This window comes from Cuculus canorus, chromosome 1, assembly GCF_017976375.1.
Source record: "Cuculus canorus isolate bCucCan1 chromosome 1, bCucCan1.pri, whole genome shotgun sequence".
Lineage (NCBI taxonomy): Eukaryota > Metazoa > Chordata > Aves > Cuculiformes > Cuculidae > Cuculus > Cuculus canorus.
In genome coordinates, this window is record NC_071401.1 from 201,471,387 (window position 1) to 201,488,672 (window position 17,286).

Here is a 17,286-nt window from a genome sequence, read left to right on the forward strand (position 1 = left end):
CTTTCTCCTTTCTCATTTAAACAACCAAGTATCAGAGAACAGAATACAGATTTTATATACACTCTCCTATAAATAAATGAGAAGCCAATGTGCTCTTATGCAATATCCGTAGTATGAAATAGCTTTCCTGGCCAACTTTCAGGCCTTATCAGTTTGGCAGAACAATTTGATACACATGGGACATGTGTTCCAGCTGAAGTATGCCACGGGATGCTGACACTTCACTCTGTCCCAATGTGTAAAATATTCTCCCTACCTTTGACACTTCACCAATGCCATCCTCTCGATGACAGATATTTGTTCAGTTGCCCTGGTTAAAAGAAGACCCGTCTTCCAACACATCTCTTTGGGAAGCTCACTAGGAAAACTAAATAATCAAAAACTATGGTGTTCACTAGGGGAAAAAAAGAAATCCCATTGGAAAAAAAAAAAAAGCTACATGTAAACTTTTGTTAAATAATAATAATTGTGGAAAAGAGCATGGTAAGAGACTGGCCAGGAGATCTGAGACCCACAACTTAGTTCTGATTCACTCTGCAGAATGTGCATCAATTAACAGTTTCCTTCACAAACCCTCTGGAAATCAGGGAATGAAAATAACTGAGTAAGAGCTGTGCTATTATTTTTTTGCACTGAACTTTCCTGTTTTCCTTGATCTGAGATATCTTTAATTCACAATTCATTATGTGATATGACTTGGAGGGGAGCACTGTCTGAGCGTGTCTGCAGGACGTAGCCCAAAGGCACAATATCAGAGATCAGCTTGTAAAAGAAAAAGCAGCTTCTAAGAGAATAGAATTACAACAGAGAGAAGACCTCGTTAACAAAATAACACTGACTTGTAGCTGAGAAAGTCTGCTAGAAATAATCACAGTATTACCAGGAAGGTTATTTTCTGTGTGGACCTTTTTCTCCCCCTCTTGAAAAGAATTAATGACCATGCAGTGCCTCTCTTCATTGAGAGGCACTGGTGGACGCTGGCCTGAAGTTCTAAATCACCACATTCAGAAGTCAAGGATGGTCTTGTGGTTGGAAGACTGAGCTCAAGAGACCTGGCTCCAAAACCCGTTGGGTTACAGGTTGTCAACAGGACCTCGGTATTTTACCCTTGGTCTGGCACTGAAAGCTCTTTGGGACACAAATTCTCCTTTCACATGTATTTACAGCAATGAGCCTTTATTTCATGTGGGTCTCCATGTGCTACTTTAATTTGATGTAAATTTGCAACAATACACATAAGCTTATGTGAGAACTAATATCCTTGAAGAAAAATATCTATCTATTAGGTTTCCATCACATACATCAACATGCCCAGCACAACTTTCTCTATTTCTATCATCCCTGGAAAGATGAAGACTAATAGTAAGATACTGAATAATATGATTCATATTCCTGCTATTAAAAATAATTAAATATAGGGCTAGCCAAGAAGGGAAATGAGTGCAACTAAGCAATTAATCAGCTAATCTTCTGAAGTAAATGGATAGGTTATTGCAGAACAGCAGTGAAGCAGGAATAGGAGTACACGCCACAGACCTTAATATGAAAAAATAGATACCTCTTGATAACATTTTATTGTCTAAACATTTTGACTATACACAGAGAACAAAACCACACTGGACTTCTAGTGAACTTCTCTGGGAAAACTTCATATAAATAATCATTCCAACAAAATCAACCTAAAATCTGAAGTTTAGAAAACACTCACTGTTCTTACTACCAAGCAGCTAAAGGCATTTTCCATCCTAAGTGGCTTATGCCACGAGGACAAAACTATCCTCCATATAACCCAAATAAAATCACTATATGCACAGATAAATTTGTCTTCACCTTCCCAAAAGGCTTCTGCTTGCCAAAGAAGTCTGTTTTCCCCAAAGGTTGCCGAACAGCTTCTCCTGTGGGTCTGTGCTATCTTCACTCAACACAGTCATACATGCCAATTTCTCCCTCTCTGCATGACACTTCTTCCCATCCGTCGTCCCCAGCATCCTCTCCACATTATTTTCCATCCAGGATGGTACAAGGGGGTAGGGGGAGCGATGAGAAATCAGGCTTTGCAGAAACGCATAGTTCTAAGCTCTTCCCTCTGCAAGAGCCCAAGTAAGTAGATCCCCCATCAGGAACCATGCTGGGACACTGGCATGGACTCCTCTCCTTGACTCCAGGGTGGTGGCTGCTACAAAAGCAGCACATGTAAGCCCCAGTACCACCCTGCAGGATGCAAAACAAACACCTGTTTTATTGTACATGGCCATGCAGGTTTGATACAGCTGTGGTTATTAGACACCAGCTTATGGCCTCCTGCTCTTTGCAGAAAATGCCACTTCAGTGACATCCACCTCTGCAGAAGTGTTAGTTCCAAGGGGACTGAAAGCTCAAAGCAGAGAAATGCCAGAGCACAGGGCTCCCAAGCACAGAGCTGCTCCTTATTATCACACAGCACAACTGCAGCAATTCCAGCTATTCCTGGACTTGCTACATCCATAAAAAGGAGACTTGCTATTAAAAGGACAGGTCTCCAAGACCAATGCCAGCCATTTATTACAAAAACTTGTAGATAGGGCAGACCAGGGCTCTGCTTCCTTCTTGAAAGCTGCATCTCGGCCAATGATCCCCACATTTGGGGCTTTCACATCTGCCTGCCATAGCAAAGTGCTCGCTGTGGTTTCAGCTCCTAGCAGTCTTCCCTTTTAAAGACGTCATTTCCCACCACTACAATATCTCAGTCCTGAAACAAAACTACAATAACCTTCATATAAAGGCCCATGCGTGGGCTGATTTCTTCAATCTTTCTCCTGAGGAAGGAAGTTCAGCTGGAGCCAAAAGCACAGTCTCAAGCATAAACCTCACAAGTCACTAAGCCACACAGTGAAAACACACAGGCTAACTTCGGAGCTGCGTCCAGCAAAGGATGTGATGAACAACAGGGAAGCTTTTCCATGGACACCACACAAGACAGCTCTTCAGACCAAATGCTGACATTCAGGTAAGCCAAAGGGGAACCTAGTCTTGCTTTGAGGCTATTACTGCAAAAAGAGGCACACCTGCAGCACTGTAGCTGGGTAAATACAGGTTGTGCAAAGAGCAAGGTTATGGGAGCGCTCAAGAACGTGGTGATCAGACCTGGTCTGGCTCACCTACAGTACGAGTGGGACCAAACTAGTCACTATAAAGGCAGTCCAGGCGCTTCCAAACCAGCCCTGATCCCACCACTGTGACTGAAGGGTGGCCTGCAAGGCGAGCTTGAAATAGCTCTGACGATGGGTGTCTGGCAGTCAGGTACTCCAGACCCATCCCCGTTCCTGACTGCTCCCTCCAGAAATCACAGGTTTGTCCACAAAGATACTGGAAGAAATCAGGTTCTAAAAGCACCAGTCGCTGAACCAAAGGATGCTCCACTGGACTCAGACAAATGCAGACTTCATAGGCACAAACAGAGCCACAGAAAGTTTAGGTCTGAAGCTGAACAATTTTCCAGGTCCTATTGGGGATTGATTCAATGACTCCAAATGCATCTGGAAATATAAGACTTGCACAGAACAGCCCCAATTAGGAACCAGAGCATAAGTCACCCCTAGGTCCTGGTCAGGCTCAGCTGTCTCATCCAGGAACAGCCATGCTCCCAGAATGCCAGCAGTCCCCATTCCAAGTGCAGTGAATTAAAACATACAGGGCAAGAAAGGGAAGACAATCTGGTATATATGGAAGATATTAAGTCATTTCTAAAGAATACAAACCCACTATAGGTATTATAGATCTAGTTCATGACCAGTTCAGCCCTTGTGGTTGGCCCCATACACCTAATGAACAGGTAGATGGCAAGAGATCTTCATCAGAGGTGAAAGTGGTCAGCTGTGTAGTACCAAAACCTCCAGCAATTTCTCCACCCTCTGTCCTGATACATGGACTGCTTTGTTGTGTGTGGCTTTGTGTGACTCTGGCTACTCCAGACACACAGTCTCCTCCAAAGCTCATTTCTCAAAGACGATTTGAAGGTTGGAAGTGGTTCTTTGTACAATCCCAGCTCAAGCAGCATCTCTCCTTTTCTCTCTCTCTCCCTGAAGAGGGTAGAGCTGAGACTGCTGTCAATCACTCTACATCCAGTTGAGATTTGGCACAGCAATAAATCTCCTCAGCCATGGAGCTTTCCCTGGGTGACAAGATCAAAATGCCATAATGGGAGGAAGTCAATCTCAAGAATAACACCCTTAGGCTCCCATATCATTCCTAAATTATAATATCTTGATGGGAGAGACAGAAAGAACAGATAGATGCAAACAGACAGTTTACAACTGCTAATACTCAGAGGTAGGCTTTGCCCCCTGCAGCAGCTGCAAATGAGGCTATGAGGGATGCCTCATCATTATGAAATGACAGGACTGGGGCTTAGGCTAAGGCACAGGAGAGTTGGATTTTTCTCCACAACACTCTGCTGCACTGTTGCTTCAGGAAGGAAGGGGAAAAAAAGCAGAAATTCTCAATTACTCAAATGAATGTGGAAGAAGCATTAAAAATCATAGAAACATAGACTGGTTTGGGTTGGAAGGGACTTTAAAGATCATCCAGTTCCAACTCCTGCCATAGACTGGGACACCTTCCACTAGACCAGGTTGCTCAAAGCTTCATCTACTCTGGCCTTGAACCCTTCCAGGGATGGGGTGTCCACAACTTCCCTGGGCAACCTGTGCCAGTGCCTCACCATGCTCATCATGCAGAATTTCTTCCTTATATCTAGTCTAAATCTACCTTCTTTCAGTTTAGAGCCACTACCTTTTGTCCTATCACTACATGTCCTTGTATAGGTCCTCCATCAGCTTTCTTGTAGGCCCCCTTTAGGTACTGGAAGGCTGCTGTAAGCTCCCCCTGGAGCCTTCTCTTCTCCAGGTAACCACAATTCTTTCAGGCTGTCTTCATAGGAGAGGTGCTCAAGCCCTTTGGTCATCTGCATGGCTGACCTCTGGACTCACTCTAACAGATCCATGTCCTTCTTCTGTTGAGGGCCCCAGAGCTGGATGCAGTACTCCAGGTGAGGTCTCATAAGAATGGAGTAGAAGGGTAGAATCTCTTCCCTCAACCTTCTGTACAACTTTCTTTTGATTCAGCCCAGGATACAGTTGGCTTTCTGGGCTGCAAGTGGACATTGCCAACTCCTGTTGATCTTCTCATTAACTAACATCTCCTAGGCCATCTCTTCAGGGCTGTTCTCAATCCATTCACTGCCCAGCCTGCACTTGTGCTTGGAAATGTCACTCGTCAACAGCCTCCACTTGGACACTGAGCCATTTACCACAACTCTTTGAGTGTGACCATCCAGCCAGTTCCTTATCCACTGAGTGGTCCATCTATCAAAAGCCATGTCTCTCTAATTTAGAGACAAGGATGTTGTGCAGGACTCTGTCAAATGCTTTGCCAAAGTCCAGGTAGATAATGTAAGTTGCTCTTCCCTTATCCCCAACACTGTAACCCTGTTAACTTAGCATAGTTCCCAGGAGGATCTGCTACGTGGTCTTGCTGGGCACAGAGGTGAGACTCACCGGCCTACAGTTCCCCAGCTCTTTCTTTTTTTCCCTTTTTAAAAATGAGAGTTGTTTCCTCTTTTCCAGTCAGTGGGAACTCCACTGGCTTGCCACTACTTCTCAAATTTGGTGGATACTGGCTTAGGAACCTTATCTGCCAATTCCCTCGGGACCCATATCTCTCATCAGGTCATATAGATTTGTGCACCTTCAGCTTCCTTAGATAGTCATGAACCTGATCTCCCCATACAGTGAGTGAATCTTCATTCTCTCAGTCCCTCCTTTTGCCTTCTGCAACTTGGCTGGTGCCCACCATCTGCCTTGAGGGTCAAGTAGGATGAGCGCCCTTGACCTGTGCAGGTGGTCCCAGAATGGTGTCTGGTTGCTGGGTTATATGTACGTCAAGTGCCCCACTCAGTCAGTGGGGCCCTCCTTTGAAGAGGTGCCCTCCACGAACGCCCTCTCTGCATGCCCTACTCTGCAGTCACGCCCCGGCTGATGTGCTGCACCCTGTTTGCCTGCTGTGTTGGCAGAATTCCTGGTTGCTTGCATTCCCTATGGTTGCCTTTTGTGGGAGCCAAGGTTTTATGGGAACAAATCTTTTGTGACAGCAAATCCTGAACCTTAAAAGCTCAGAAGTCAAGCAGTGAACACAAATAATCCAAAGAGTATGTCTTCTGCCTGAAGTCTTGATTTTAATTTTCCTGGCAAGGTGTTTGTGAACTAAAATTCATTATTTCATGAAAAAATGCAAACTCTCTCCAAGCAGTTCATGCTCCGAGGCTTTGTAGGACTCGCATGTACAAATTCACTCAGAAGTTGTGCACTTAAAAATCACCATTCACCTCAAAACACTTGTGAACTACAGCATTTAGTGCTTAAAGTGCAACAGAAGCAGAACAGCAATGACTAAATAGCAGAGTAGCAGAGATCCAAGAAACACGGTCTAACTTCTTTTACCACCTGAAATGCCATCTGAACCTACATTTCCTGGCAAAAACTTTGTCACTTTGGTTCTGCCACTGAGTATGCCGAGAGGAGCCACAACCAAAATTAAGCCGCCTGACCCGTGCATATAAACCTGTGGGATTTATGTAAGAGTTGGCCTCAAGACAAGTCTCATGAGGGGCTACAGACCTTTGGAAATCGATGGAGTACAGGTTCAGAAGAAGCTTGCTGCCAGAGAGGCTGAGCAGTCTGCAGCCATTAAGACTCAACTAGATCAAGCTCTGACCAACATGGTTTATCTCAGAATTGACCTTCATGTGAGCAGGAGGCTGGATGAGAGACCATCTGAGGTCTTTCCCTCCTGTTTTACCCAGGATACTAATATGGAGGTTGGGATTCCATTCTCAAGTGCAGTCTACACCATGAAAAAATAAATGTTCCACCCTACTTTAAGGAAGGATAGAGGAATTAACCATGGGAGGATACCTCTTTCTCTCCATTGACCACATAGACACAACCTGCTTAGACTGAGACAACTGATCAACATGTCTACAGCAAAGGAGTGAATACCACCAGACCACACACCACCAGTGGAGATCAATATCCAGTTTCCCCATACTGGGATGCTTCCTCATCACGACAAAGGCAGTGCTATGGCAGCAGAACTCTTCATCCCTCTTCCCAAAACTCGGATGCTGAGCATTGGAAACAAGAGCCCACCTGGCAGCTTTGGAGGAATTGATGCAGGTCCTAGTCCCTGATCTACAGATTGTCTTTTTCTATTCAGTTTGACTTGAACCTAGTGATTATCTCATGCAAAATACGTAAATATATTTGCTCTTGCTGCATTATATGTGGCTCATTATTTATGGTGGTCTTTGCCTTTCCTCACTATCCACATGAGCAGCTTTTTTGAAGGAAGAAGTTACACGAGAATTACCCTAGCACATCTGAGAGTCTAAATAACCCAGAGCAGGGGTAGTCTCTGCTCAGGTGCCTTGTGAAGTACCACAAGTGCTACAGAAAGAAAGGAATAATCATATGTGACAGCTCCTGGGAGGCAGGTTGTTGAAGAGGAGGCTGGGACATCCAACTTCTCTGTTTGCTTTAGCTACTCAACCACTTGGTGGCTTAGCATTTGTTTATCCATCTACCATCTATTTAGACCACAGACTCTCTGGAGTGGGGACTGTCTCTTACTATGAAGCTGAAGAAAGAAACACAGACAAGTAAACTAGGTTTCCAGGATAAAAAATAAAAGCAAAGCAAACAATATCCTCAGCAAGTCTCTGCTCAGCTGCTGATGACTGACAACATCACAAGATGAGCTGGCAAGATAAGAACCCGAGTTTTTAGTCCCACATTTCTGGGTCAACTGTATTTTCTAAACAACTGACATTACTGATTCCCCACCGAAACATAACAACTGCAAATCAAAAAACATCTGCCCGTGCAAATACGATGGATCTTTTTTCTCCCTTCCCTCCCTCCTCTCTGTTCAAATATTTGTCCACCAGACGTAAGCACCAAAAGCTGGAAGCATGCCATGCTGCCCTTCTAATATTTTATATATGAGTACTGCATTTATTTGCAATTATATTCTCCCAGTAAAAAACACACTGCTTTAATAAATCTTCCCCTGGTGAAATTTGATGTATTCTGGCTAGCTCTTTTACTGCAGTATTATTGTAATAAATTATTCTCACTTGCAGTCTGACCTTTGTAATTTTCATAATACCAACAAAAAATGTGTATTTTGCAGAAGTACCTGCACAATCTGCTCAACTCTCCTCTGTACTTTGTAGCAAACAGATGTTAGTGAGGATGACATCTGCTACACAAGCTCCCCAATACACTGAGCTAGCATCTAGAATGATGATGCCTGGTTGGATGTGAGGGCAATCTTTTATACTTCTTTACAGAAAACACACTTCTTTAGATCTGAATACCAACAAGATATCTACACTTCAAGCCTCAATCCAAAGATGTCTCCTGATCTACAATTAAGTCCACATTAAAGCTTCAAACTGGAGGAGGAGACATGGTTTTAAGTCTGTCGTGTGGAGCTATGTTTTCAAAACTGTATTAATTTATTTAACTGTATAATACTAACTAATACTTTCTATAACTGTGTAATAATTAATTTGTGCACCCCTCCCCAAAAACAAGCATTTTCTTTTAGCCAGCTGGTTGGAGTTGGAAAACGAAATGTGTTTGCTGACCACTGGGCTTTCAGTCTGCAATTATAGAGCAGATCAAAACAGTTCTGCTGTCTGGGTGTGCCCCCATAATAAATGCTTTTTCTCATTGCAAAGCTTAAGAAAATTAGAAGGGTTTGTGTGAAAATCACGCAAAGTGGTGATTGCAACATTTTCATACCCTATTTCTAATTTCCTTCCTTCAAAGTTATCCTCATTTCTGTCTCGAATTTAAATAACAGCCAACTTTAAATCAAAAAAAAAACCCAAACAAACAAAAAAAGAAACATAAGCCTTTCTAGTTCTATTTATTTTCTCTACTTTCAGTGTCCAGTTATTCTTCTTGGACCTTCCTACATGGGAGCAGCCTCTGCCTCTAGGAAATGCATTGTTACTTGACTCACTTTGTCCCTAAAAATATTGCCTTGGCAGTAAGAAAAGTCAGACTGATATGCTATGACAACCAACTAGGATAAAATTTATTGCTTAGCTCTACAGACTGTAGAGGGAACATGTTCTCTGCCCAAGAAGAGATGACTGGCTGAAGCATGCTTAAATCATGCTGCTGACAAACGTTCTCATTTTGGCTCTTCTAGAGTACTTTGCTATGGGTCTCAGTGGTTTAGTTGTAGCAAATGGCAACCAAAGGCTTAGAAAATAGAAATTGCTTAATAAAGGACATTTAAGATCAATTCTGGGAACAGCATTCATGGTTTACTAATGCTGCCTTAGATCACACTGCCTTCCAAAAAGCACAGTTATCCCCCTCAAAAACAAAATAATAAGCCTAATCATTAGGTTGTTCAATGTTTGTTCCTTCCGATAAAGGAAAGGGCATTTCTCAGGGAAATCTTGGGGTTAATTTGTTACATGGATCTTCTATATCATGTTTTCTTTGGCAAACAACCAGTGAGCTCATTAATTTCTACATCTAACTTAGTTTCCATTTCAAAGTACTATAAAACAGAAACAACCAGATACTCATGCCAAAAAGTAAACATTAAAGAGAATAATAACATAAATCGTCGCTTTTAAATTGATTCAGATACAACAGATCACAAAAGGCCATCTTAAAACCAAATGCTCTTAAAAAAGAGATTAAGACCTCCTTACCCTCTGCTTCAAGTAAGTATTTAAGCTAATGAGGGCTAGGAGATCAATGAGTGGATATTGAATTGCTATCCAGCCAGGCTTCAGACAGATTCTGCTAAACAAACACAAGCCTAAAAATAAATGTGTAGGGGAAATTTTTTCAGGAAATTACACATTAATAAGCAGTGTAGGGGAAAAAAAGGGTGGAAAGAGATACTGTAAATGTAACTGACATGGAAAAGATCACACAAGATTTTTTCATCTATTGGAAAATCAGCTATGCTTAGATCAGTATCCAGTTTAATAACTGAGACATAACTGTCTACGCTGAATCCATGGGCTACATCCCATGTCTTGGCTCACATCTGCACACTCATCTACAGAAGATATTTAGGGTGCTACAGAGGGGAACTCAGTTCTTAAGAAAAGACAACATGAATGCAACTTACTGCAAGAGGAAACTTCTAAATATTGCTAATGCTTCTTGGTCCAAGACCTGCTCAAAGTTTCCTTTGGCTTTATTTTGCATAACTGGTGTTTCTACTGAGGGGCTTTGGTGCTTTAGAGCCAAATAAAATAGCTACAAAAACAGCTACATAAATGCTATTACAGGAGAAAATCTAGATTTCTAACAATACTTACTATCGTTATTCTCAGTTTTGCAAAATTTTTCACTGTGCCAAGAGTATAGACACCCCAGAATTGTGCCACACGTTCATAACATAACTAGTCCCATAGTAAACTGCTGCTCTCCTGGGTTTGTGGCTATATATGTCCAACAGACCAAGTCAGTTACTGTTGGTGTTTCCAGATATCATAATACGCAATGCTCACCCACACACTTTTGGTATATACAAAGATACACAACATCACTTACTTCATGATCACTCTAACAAACAGCAGTCACCTTCTTCTCCTCCAGACTGCGAAGTACGTAGGAAATGTCTGCTTCCAGCCTGGTTCTTGGCCCAGCTTTGAATACATCTCAATGGCAGCATGACAACATTGCCGAAAAAAGGTAACCCAAAGCATGAAGCTTTTCATTTCACTTGGTAAAAAAATGAGATAATTTGCAGGAAAAAAAAAAAAATCCATGGTTTTATTTCATATCACAGTCTCCAGAGAAGGCTTTTTGCAATGGGTACAGTGCATAACCGGGTGGTGCATTCAACGGGCAGTCAGTGCAGAGGGCATTCGCAGAGGCAAAATGTTCTCAGGCTCATGTTGCCTAGTAGGAAACCTACTGGTCAGTATTGCTAGTGCACACAAAATCAGGTCCTTTTTCAGTGAAAATCATGCAAAGACATTTCCTAAAGCTGCTAAATGACTTTTCATTGCAAATACTGCTAGAGACTCCCAGCCTGCATCTATAGTTCACAGCAGAGAGTATCGAGCTTTGCACCAAGTTTTCTACCTCTCACACTGCTGAGTGCACGTGTGACTTTCAGTTCACCATAGGCACAACCAAGTACGCAGCCACAAACTACACCTGTTCATCCTGGCACTGTTGCCAGGGAACAGGAAAGAACCATTAGACTATTTTTTTTCCAGCAACCAAAATGCTGCACTAGAGTGGCCACAATTCCCACACCAGCCCTTCAGAGGGCACCGGGCAGGGTAGTACAGCTTCTTCTGTGCCCTTCATATTCTCCTTCAAACAGAAGGAACATCTTGTTGATGCTTTATTTGATGGCAGAGATCAGCTTCTATCTCCAAACTCCCTGACTGCTGCCAGACTTGCAGCTCTGGTCTTTAATAAACTACTATTCCGCAGGCAATTTCAGAATCGGATAGAGATCAAAGGGGCTACCAAAGCAACAATAAAAATGCAGATAGAGAAAACATTATAATGAATAATATTAGATTGGCCCTAGACTGAGAATTGGTGTCTCCTCAGCCTATAAAAAGTCCATTACCATGAGCTGCTTCCTGAGATGTGAGGCATGCAGTGTAACCCCTTCCTTAACAAAATAAACAAAGCAATAGCCTTCAGAAAACATCTGCTTTAAAAGCATTTCCACAAAGTATGTCTTCTGGAAAGCTGAAAAGCAGTATTCTTTTGCTTTTAAGATATCTATATCCTGTCACAGACATATTACGCAGGCCTTCAAATAGTAGCAGTGGATAAAGTTCTCTTTCAAATAAAAAGGGTGATCCTGTGTAATCAGCCATTTATTTTGCTCATATATGAGAAGAGCAGATGATTATATGTTGCCTAAATGCAGAGTAGTGTAACAGAAAAGAGAATTACGTGGTTTTACAAGGAGATGGAATTTGACTAATTTAGAAGTTCCTTAACTGTCCTTCTATTAACCACGCAGACAGATGATGGAAATGCAATAAGCTGATGCTGTCATTGCAAAGTTTTACTTCCAGCTTTGCTTTTCCATAGAACTTCATGTGATGCAATTGCATGAGCCCAAATACACCCTTCATTGCACCATTTTCCAAAAAGGTATCAGAGCAATTGTGAGGGAGAACCAGGATAAGACAGCAACAAATACAAAACTAACTTACACCTCAGCTGACGGACCCACAGAGGTCCAACCTTCCAGCCATCCCTACTGCTAGAGCATTTACCCAGGGCAGGGCACAGGGCAGCTCACAGAGATGCTGTCAGAAACTCTGATCTGGTACAGAAGAGGCTGCAATCTCCCAATGACCAAGGGTGAAACACTGGTGAGGCACAGCATTGCTTAAAAAAAGGGTCAAGTAAACTAAATGGAAGTGTTTAAAGTGAAAGGAAGAAGATAGCAGGATAAATTCTTTGCAGGATACAAGCTCAGTTTTGTTGCCTAAAACTGTTTTTTGTTTTGGCAGCTGAACATCCCAGGGATGCCTATTTACAGACAGATTTTACTTGAAGCTTCCGCAATGTCATGTATAGAAGAAAGAGGAACAAAAACATGTCTCATGGACACATACTTACTTAGAAACCCAGAGGAAATGAGCCATTTGTGCAGCTCCCGAGCTGATATTGTTTGGTTTGTTTTCATTTTAAGATTGGACTCAACATTTGATCCTTTTAACTAAAGAAACACAATAAACACAATTTTGCTTGCTTTTTCTCAAGCAAGCAGTAAAAACAAATGGCAAAACTATAAAATATCGAAAATGTAAGCAAAGAGATTTTAGTCCAGGAGAACATAGCTATGGGTGAAAGCCACTCTGAATAGGCTATATCCCATCCTTATTCCTCCACGTTCACAAGCTGGACAAGCAATACTGGGCAGGCACGCTCGCCTGAGTGCACAGTTTTTACCACACTTATTTACCAGCAGCACCCATCTCCCGTTGCAGCAATGCGCCCCCCATCTGATCTGTCTCACTGCCTCATATCCTCAATTCCCTCACAGGGACTGCCAGGGACAGCACCAGTCATTGGTAGGTGACACCATCCTATGAGAAGGGCGCCAAGGCCTTGTAGCAAACATCTTTTAGGCACCCTCTGAAGCTTCCCTGCCTTCTACATTGATGTGTAACCCACTTTAAGACCTGTAGTTACTGGTGTCAAGGCCAGCTGGGGACTGGCATGTTTCTCTCTGGACAGTCCAATCCCCATGAAAAGGTCCACCGACCTGCCACAGCCATGCTCTTACATTGCATACTCCTGGCCTTCCCAGGAACTTCTTTTAAACTAAAAGACAGCAGATATCTATCTTAGAAGATATCTAGTAGTCTGGCTAGATATAAGGAAAAAAAAAAATTATGATGAGGGTGGTGAAACACTGGAACAGTTTGCCTACAGGGGTGGTAGAAGCCCCAACCTTGGAAACATTCAAGGTGAGGTTGGACAGGGCTCTGTGCAACTTGATTTGGTTGAAGAGGTTCCTGCTTATTGCATGGAGGTTGGACTAGAGGGCCTTTAAAGGTCCCTTCCAACCCAAACCAATCTATGATTCTGTTTTTACCCTCCACACTGTCTATTTATATTTCTGGTCCCTCACCAGGCTGATCCTGAAGTTCACCCTTCTTTGAGGACACCAACCCCAACAGCTGCCATTCTATGATGAGTAACTGAACCACTAACAACCTCCACAAACTTGAAAACACGGTAGCCAGTGTTTTAAGACCAGATTCATTGATTAGCTATGAACATAAGTGGCCTTATTGCACTCGGTTGAAGTGCTTCTGGGCAGAAAACGGCTTCTCGAAGCTGGACTCACCCAGATGCAGGACGCAGAGTTTGCACTCCCAGCAATCATTTTGAAGATCAAAGTAGCAATGAGGCAGAGGGAGTCTGGGACATACATTGTTTGTTTCATATACTCTTACGTAAAAACATGTAATGTCATTAAGTAGTGTAATTAGGGAGCTCAACCATGCATTTTTGTGGTTGCAGTGAAAGTATGTTTAATGGTGTAATTACATCTAAAAAAGAGATCCCGTGACTAATTACATCCACAGGGCGGCAAGCAGCAAAAAGCTTTGTAGCGTAATATTAGGAATGAATTACGTGTCTAGTAGTTTTCCTCCTTACTCAAAGCACTGCAGTGTAAAATACTACTGGCAGACTCTACATCTCCCTGTGCCTTCCACAGTGCCAAGATTATCACCAACAACAAGCTCATAAACAGCAAAACCTTCTGAATAACAACTGAGAATAGCCTTCATGCTGTGCAGGAATGATCCAATTTCACATCAAATGAGTAGGCATATGGCATTGTTGAGGTATGAAGACTGTGAGCAAGCATCATGGTGCCACACAAGCAAGTTTATGGGCAACTGACAGGATCTTCAGCCATGCCTCATGAACCTGCTCAGCTTTTCTGTTTGCAATGTATCTGTCTGAGGTTGATGGAAGCCACAGGGTGAATATGTGAAGATGCTCGCCCAGGACCAAGCACCACCTGGACTAGCCAGTGTTCTACTGGCTACTAATCCCTCCAGATGAGAGTTGTAGGAGGATGATCTTGGCTGGTAAACTAGAGTCACATACCTGACCATGTTGCTTACATCCAATTTCTGCCAAGCACACAGACTACCCTCTCATCACTTCAAAACCAACAGTAAGGGAAATTTACTCCAATCCACCTTTCCCTGTCAACCTTTCCCATCTCACAACACTCATTAACCCAGGGCAGACGTGGTTTTGGTAGCCTACCCAGAAACCATCCCCCCCAGTCCCATTGGTGAAACACTGGAAAACACAGAAATACCCAAAACATTGTTCTGAAGCCAAGGAAGTGTTAGCACATTCTTCAAAGCCATTTGTCTTACTGCCAGAGATGGAGTTTATTACTAGAGTGCTGTGACACCCTGAGATTTATGGGGAATGGGCTCACTCAGTACCAGACAGAGGAGAATGATTAACACTGCCCTGTTCCCTGATCCTACTCCCCTCTGCTTTTGGCTTGTTCTCCTCCACTTTTCTTCTTTATCCCCCTATTACAGCACCAGTGAAGTACAACTAGCATTTGTCTTTTTTTCCAGACAACCTTTAAAGAGAGCAAAAAGCCTCTATAAGATGGACACTTGCTGTTCCCAACCCCAGGCTCCGACGTTTACCTCCACAGGCAGAGACCTGCTGCAGCTGTTGAACTGAAACTTTCTGAGTTACACCGGGAAATGCACTGCACTTTGCTAGCACAACTCCAGAAAAGTTCATAAATTGGGAATTTTTAATGTCTAGCAGAAAGCTTGAGTGCTTTTCTACCAGACCTTTGTTAGCCAGCCTCACCCCTCACCCAAATCGCTTTCACAAGCTGCTCTTAATGTCCACATCCACTGCTCCCCTCTGTGCTATGCAGCTCAAGTAACTCCCCTGCCCTTTCATTTTGGGAATGATACTGAACTGCCCACTGTCAGGCCCAGAAAAGGCTCTTGCATTTTGGGGAGACAGCACACTTTCAGCTAAGCTGTCTGAAGAACAAATGGGTCTGGTAACTTGAGGAAAGCATCCTGAAGAAATTAGGGTTAGGTGAAAACTGAGAGCTTCTCAACTGATGACTTCAGATTTTTTTTTTTTTCTCTCAATAGGAGCAATGAGTGCTTTTCTTCATAGTTCCAAAGAATTAGTTGCGAAACGTGAAAAGAATTCGCCCAGGGACAGGAAGAAACCTGTCCAATATCAGGACACTCTGCTCCTTGCTGTGCCGGAGCTTCATTATGTGGATGTCAGGCCAAGCAGCCATCACAAGCACAGGATAGACCAGGCGGGAGGACAGGACACTTTGAGGAAGCAAGGAAAGAATGGGTTTGGGATTCAAAAGTGAGAGGCAAAACATACAGGAGGAGTGGAAAGGGAGGAAAAATTTCAAAACAAATTTATTGCCCACCATTTTCCCTGCTGATCTCCATCGTAAGTAAACACATGACTCAATCTAAAGGTAAATCTCTTTCCAATCCCAAATAAATTTTTTGAGGTTTAACTGTTTGGTGCCCAGATTGTGTTTTAAGATTTTGAAATACAGAAAGTTTCAAAACTCCAGAAAGAAAGCATCATGGTAAATATTTTTGCTTTTTGAAAACACAGCTATGAAGTGGTGGCTTCACACCAGCTACGAAGCCGCAAGATGAGATAATAAATGTAGACATAAAGCAAGTAGACAAGAATATAGATGCTGAATATTTTGGAGTACTCGGCTGAGGATGAGTGAATGGTTAAGCACCCAAATGAACTGATTTCATATCTAAAATGTGAAAATCCAGCTTGTGGATATTGATTTCGAGGCAAACCTGGTTCACTTCATTCCCTACTGCTTAGCTGCCTTTGAAGATCTTTAAGGGTTTCCCAGGAGAAAATATCTGCTTACTTCAGTGCCTTTCTAACCAGAAGTTATTTCTTTAGTCTGAGAGCAAAATAGCTCACATTGACTCCAAAGAAATGACCCAGGCTTCACTGAGAGCCTTCCCCATCTTGCCTCCAGTATTGCTTTCCCAGGAATGTATTAACAAGCTTATAGAGGGGTGCAGAAAGTGCATTTCCATCACAGAGGAAAGTTCCATCTTAGGTACTGAACTTTCAAAAAAACCTGTAAACTTAACTCACGTCTTTCCTCCACGCCAAGCTCTGAAGCCTTTGTACCAAGCTACATCCATAAGAGGCAGGAGCCTGGGAGCAGCTGAAATGGGCAGGGTTGTTGGGGGAGCAGCTGACAGGTCCTGGCAGGCTCAGCGGTGGGGGCTGGAAAGCCCATATGGCTCCACTGATGGGGTGTCAATAAAATGCTGTGACATGAAGCAGCACACTGGCGTGCAGGGTGGCAGTCAGAGGCCAGTTTGAGGGCTAGGACTCCAGCACAGATGATCAAAACAAGCTATAAAATGCAGCATCGTTTGGCTATGTGAAGTTTCCAAGGAAGCAACAAACACCAGGTCTGGGCTGTTAACAGCTGGAGTCATCGTTGCCCGCTCAGCTCATAACAGGTCAGCTCAGCTCAGCTCCACCTCTTCCCAGCCCATCCAGCCTCTGACCTGGAGGTCCTGCCCATAATAGGTATAGCACCACATTGCAGAAGGCTCATCCCCCATCCCATCCGCGGCTCCCACCTGACTCAGAGACACCCACAACTTACCCCAACTCAGACAGC

The 17,286-nt window shown here is 43.1% G+C and overlaps 1 protein-coding gene across 4 annotated transcripts in view; it reads right to left on the reverse strand.

Moving 5' to 3' along the window:
- The window catches only part of CAMK1D (calcium/calmodulin dependent protein kinase ID), a 239,589-nt gene that overhangs the window by 172,159 nt on the left and 50,144 nt on the right, over window positions 1–17,286 (reverse strand). Inside the window, exon 1 of one of the 4 annotated variants that reach the window (XM_054073252.1) lies at window positions 10,632–10,789. The exons of the other annotated variants lie outside the window; for them this stretch is intronic. Coding sequence (XP_053929227.1) covers window positions 10,632–10,636 — 5 coding nt within the window. The 5' untranslated portion in view covers window positions 10,637–10,789. Of the gene's footprint in view, window positions 1–10,631; window positions 10,790–17,286 lie in introns of those variants that run through there. 4 annotated transcript variants of the gene reach the window in all.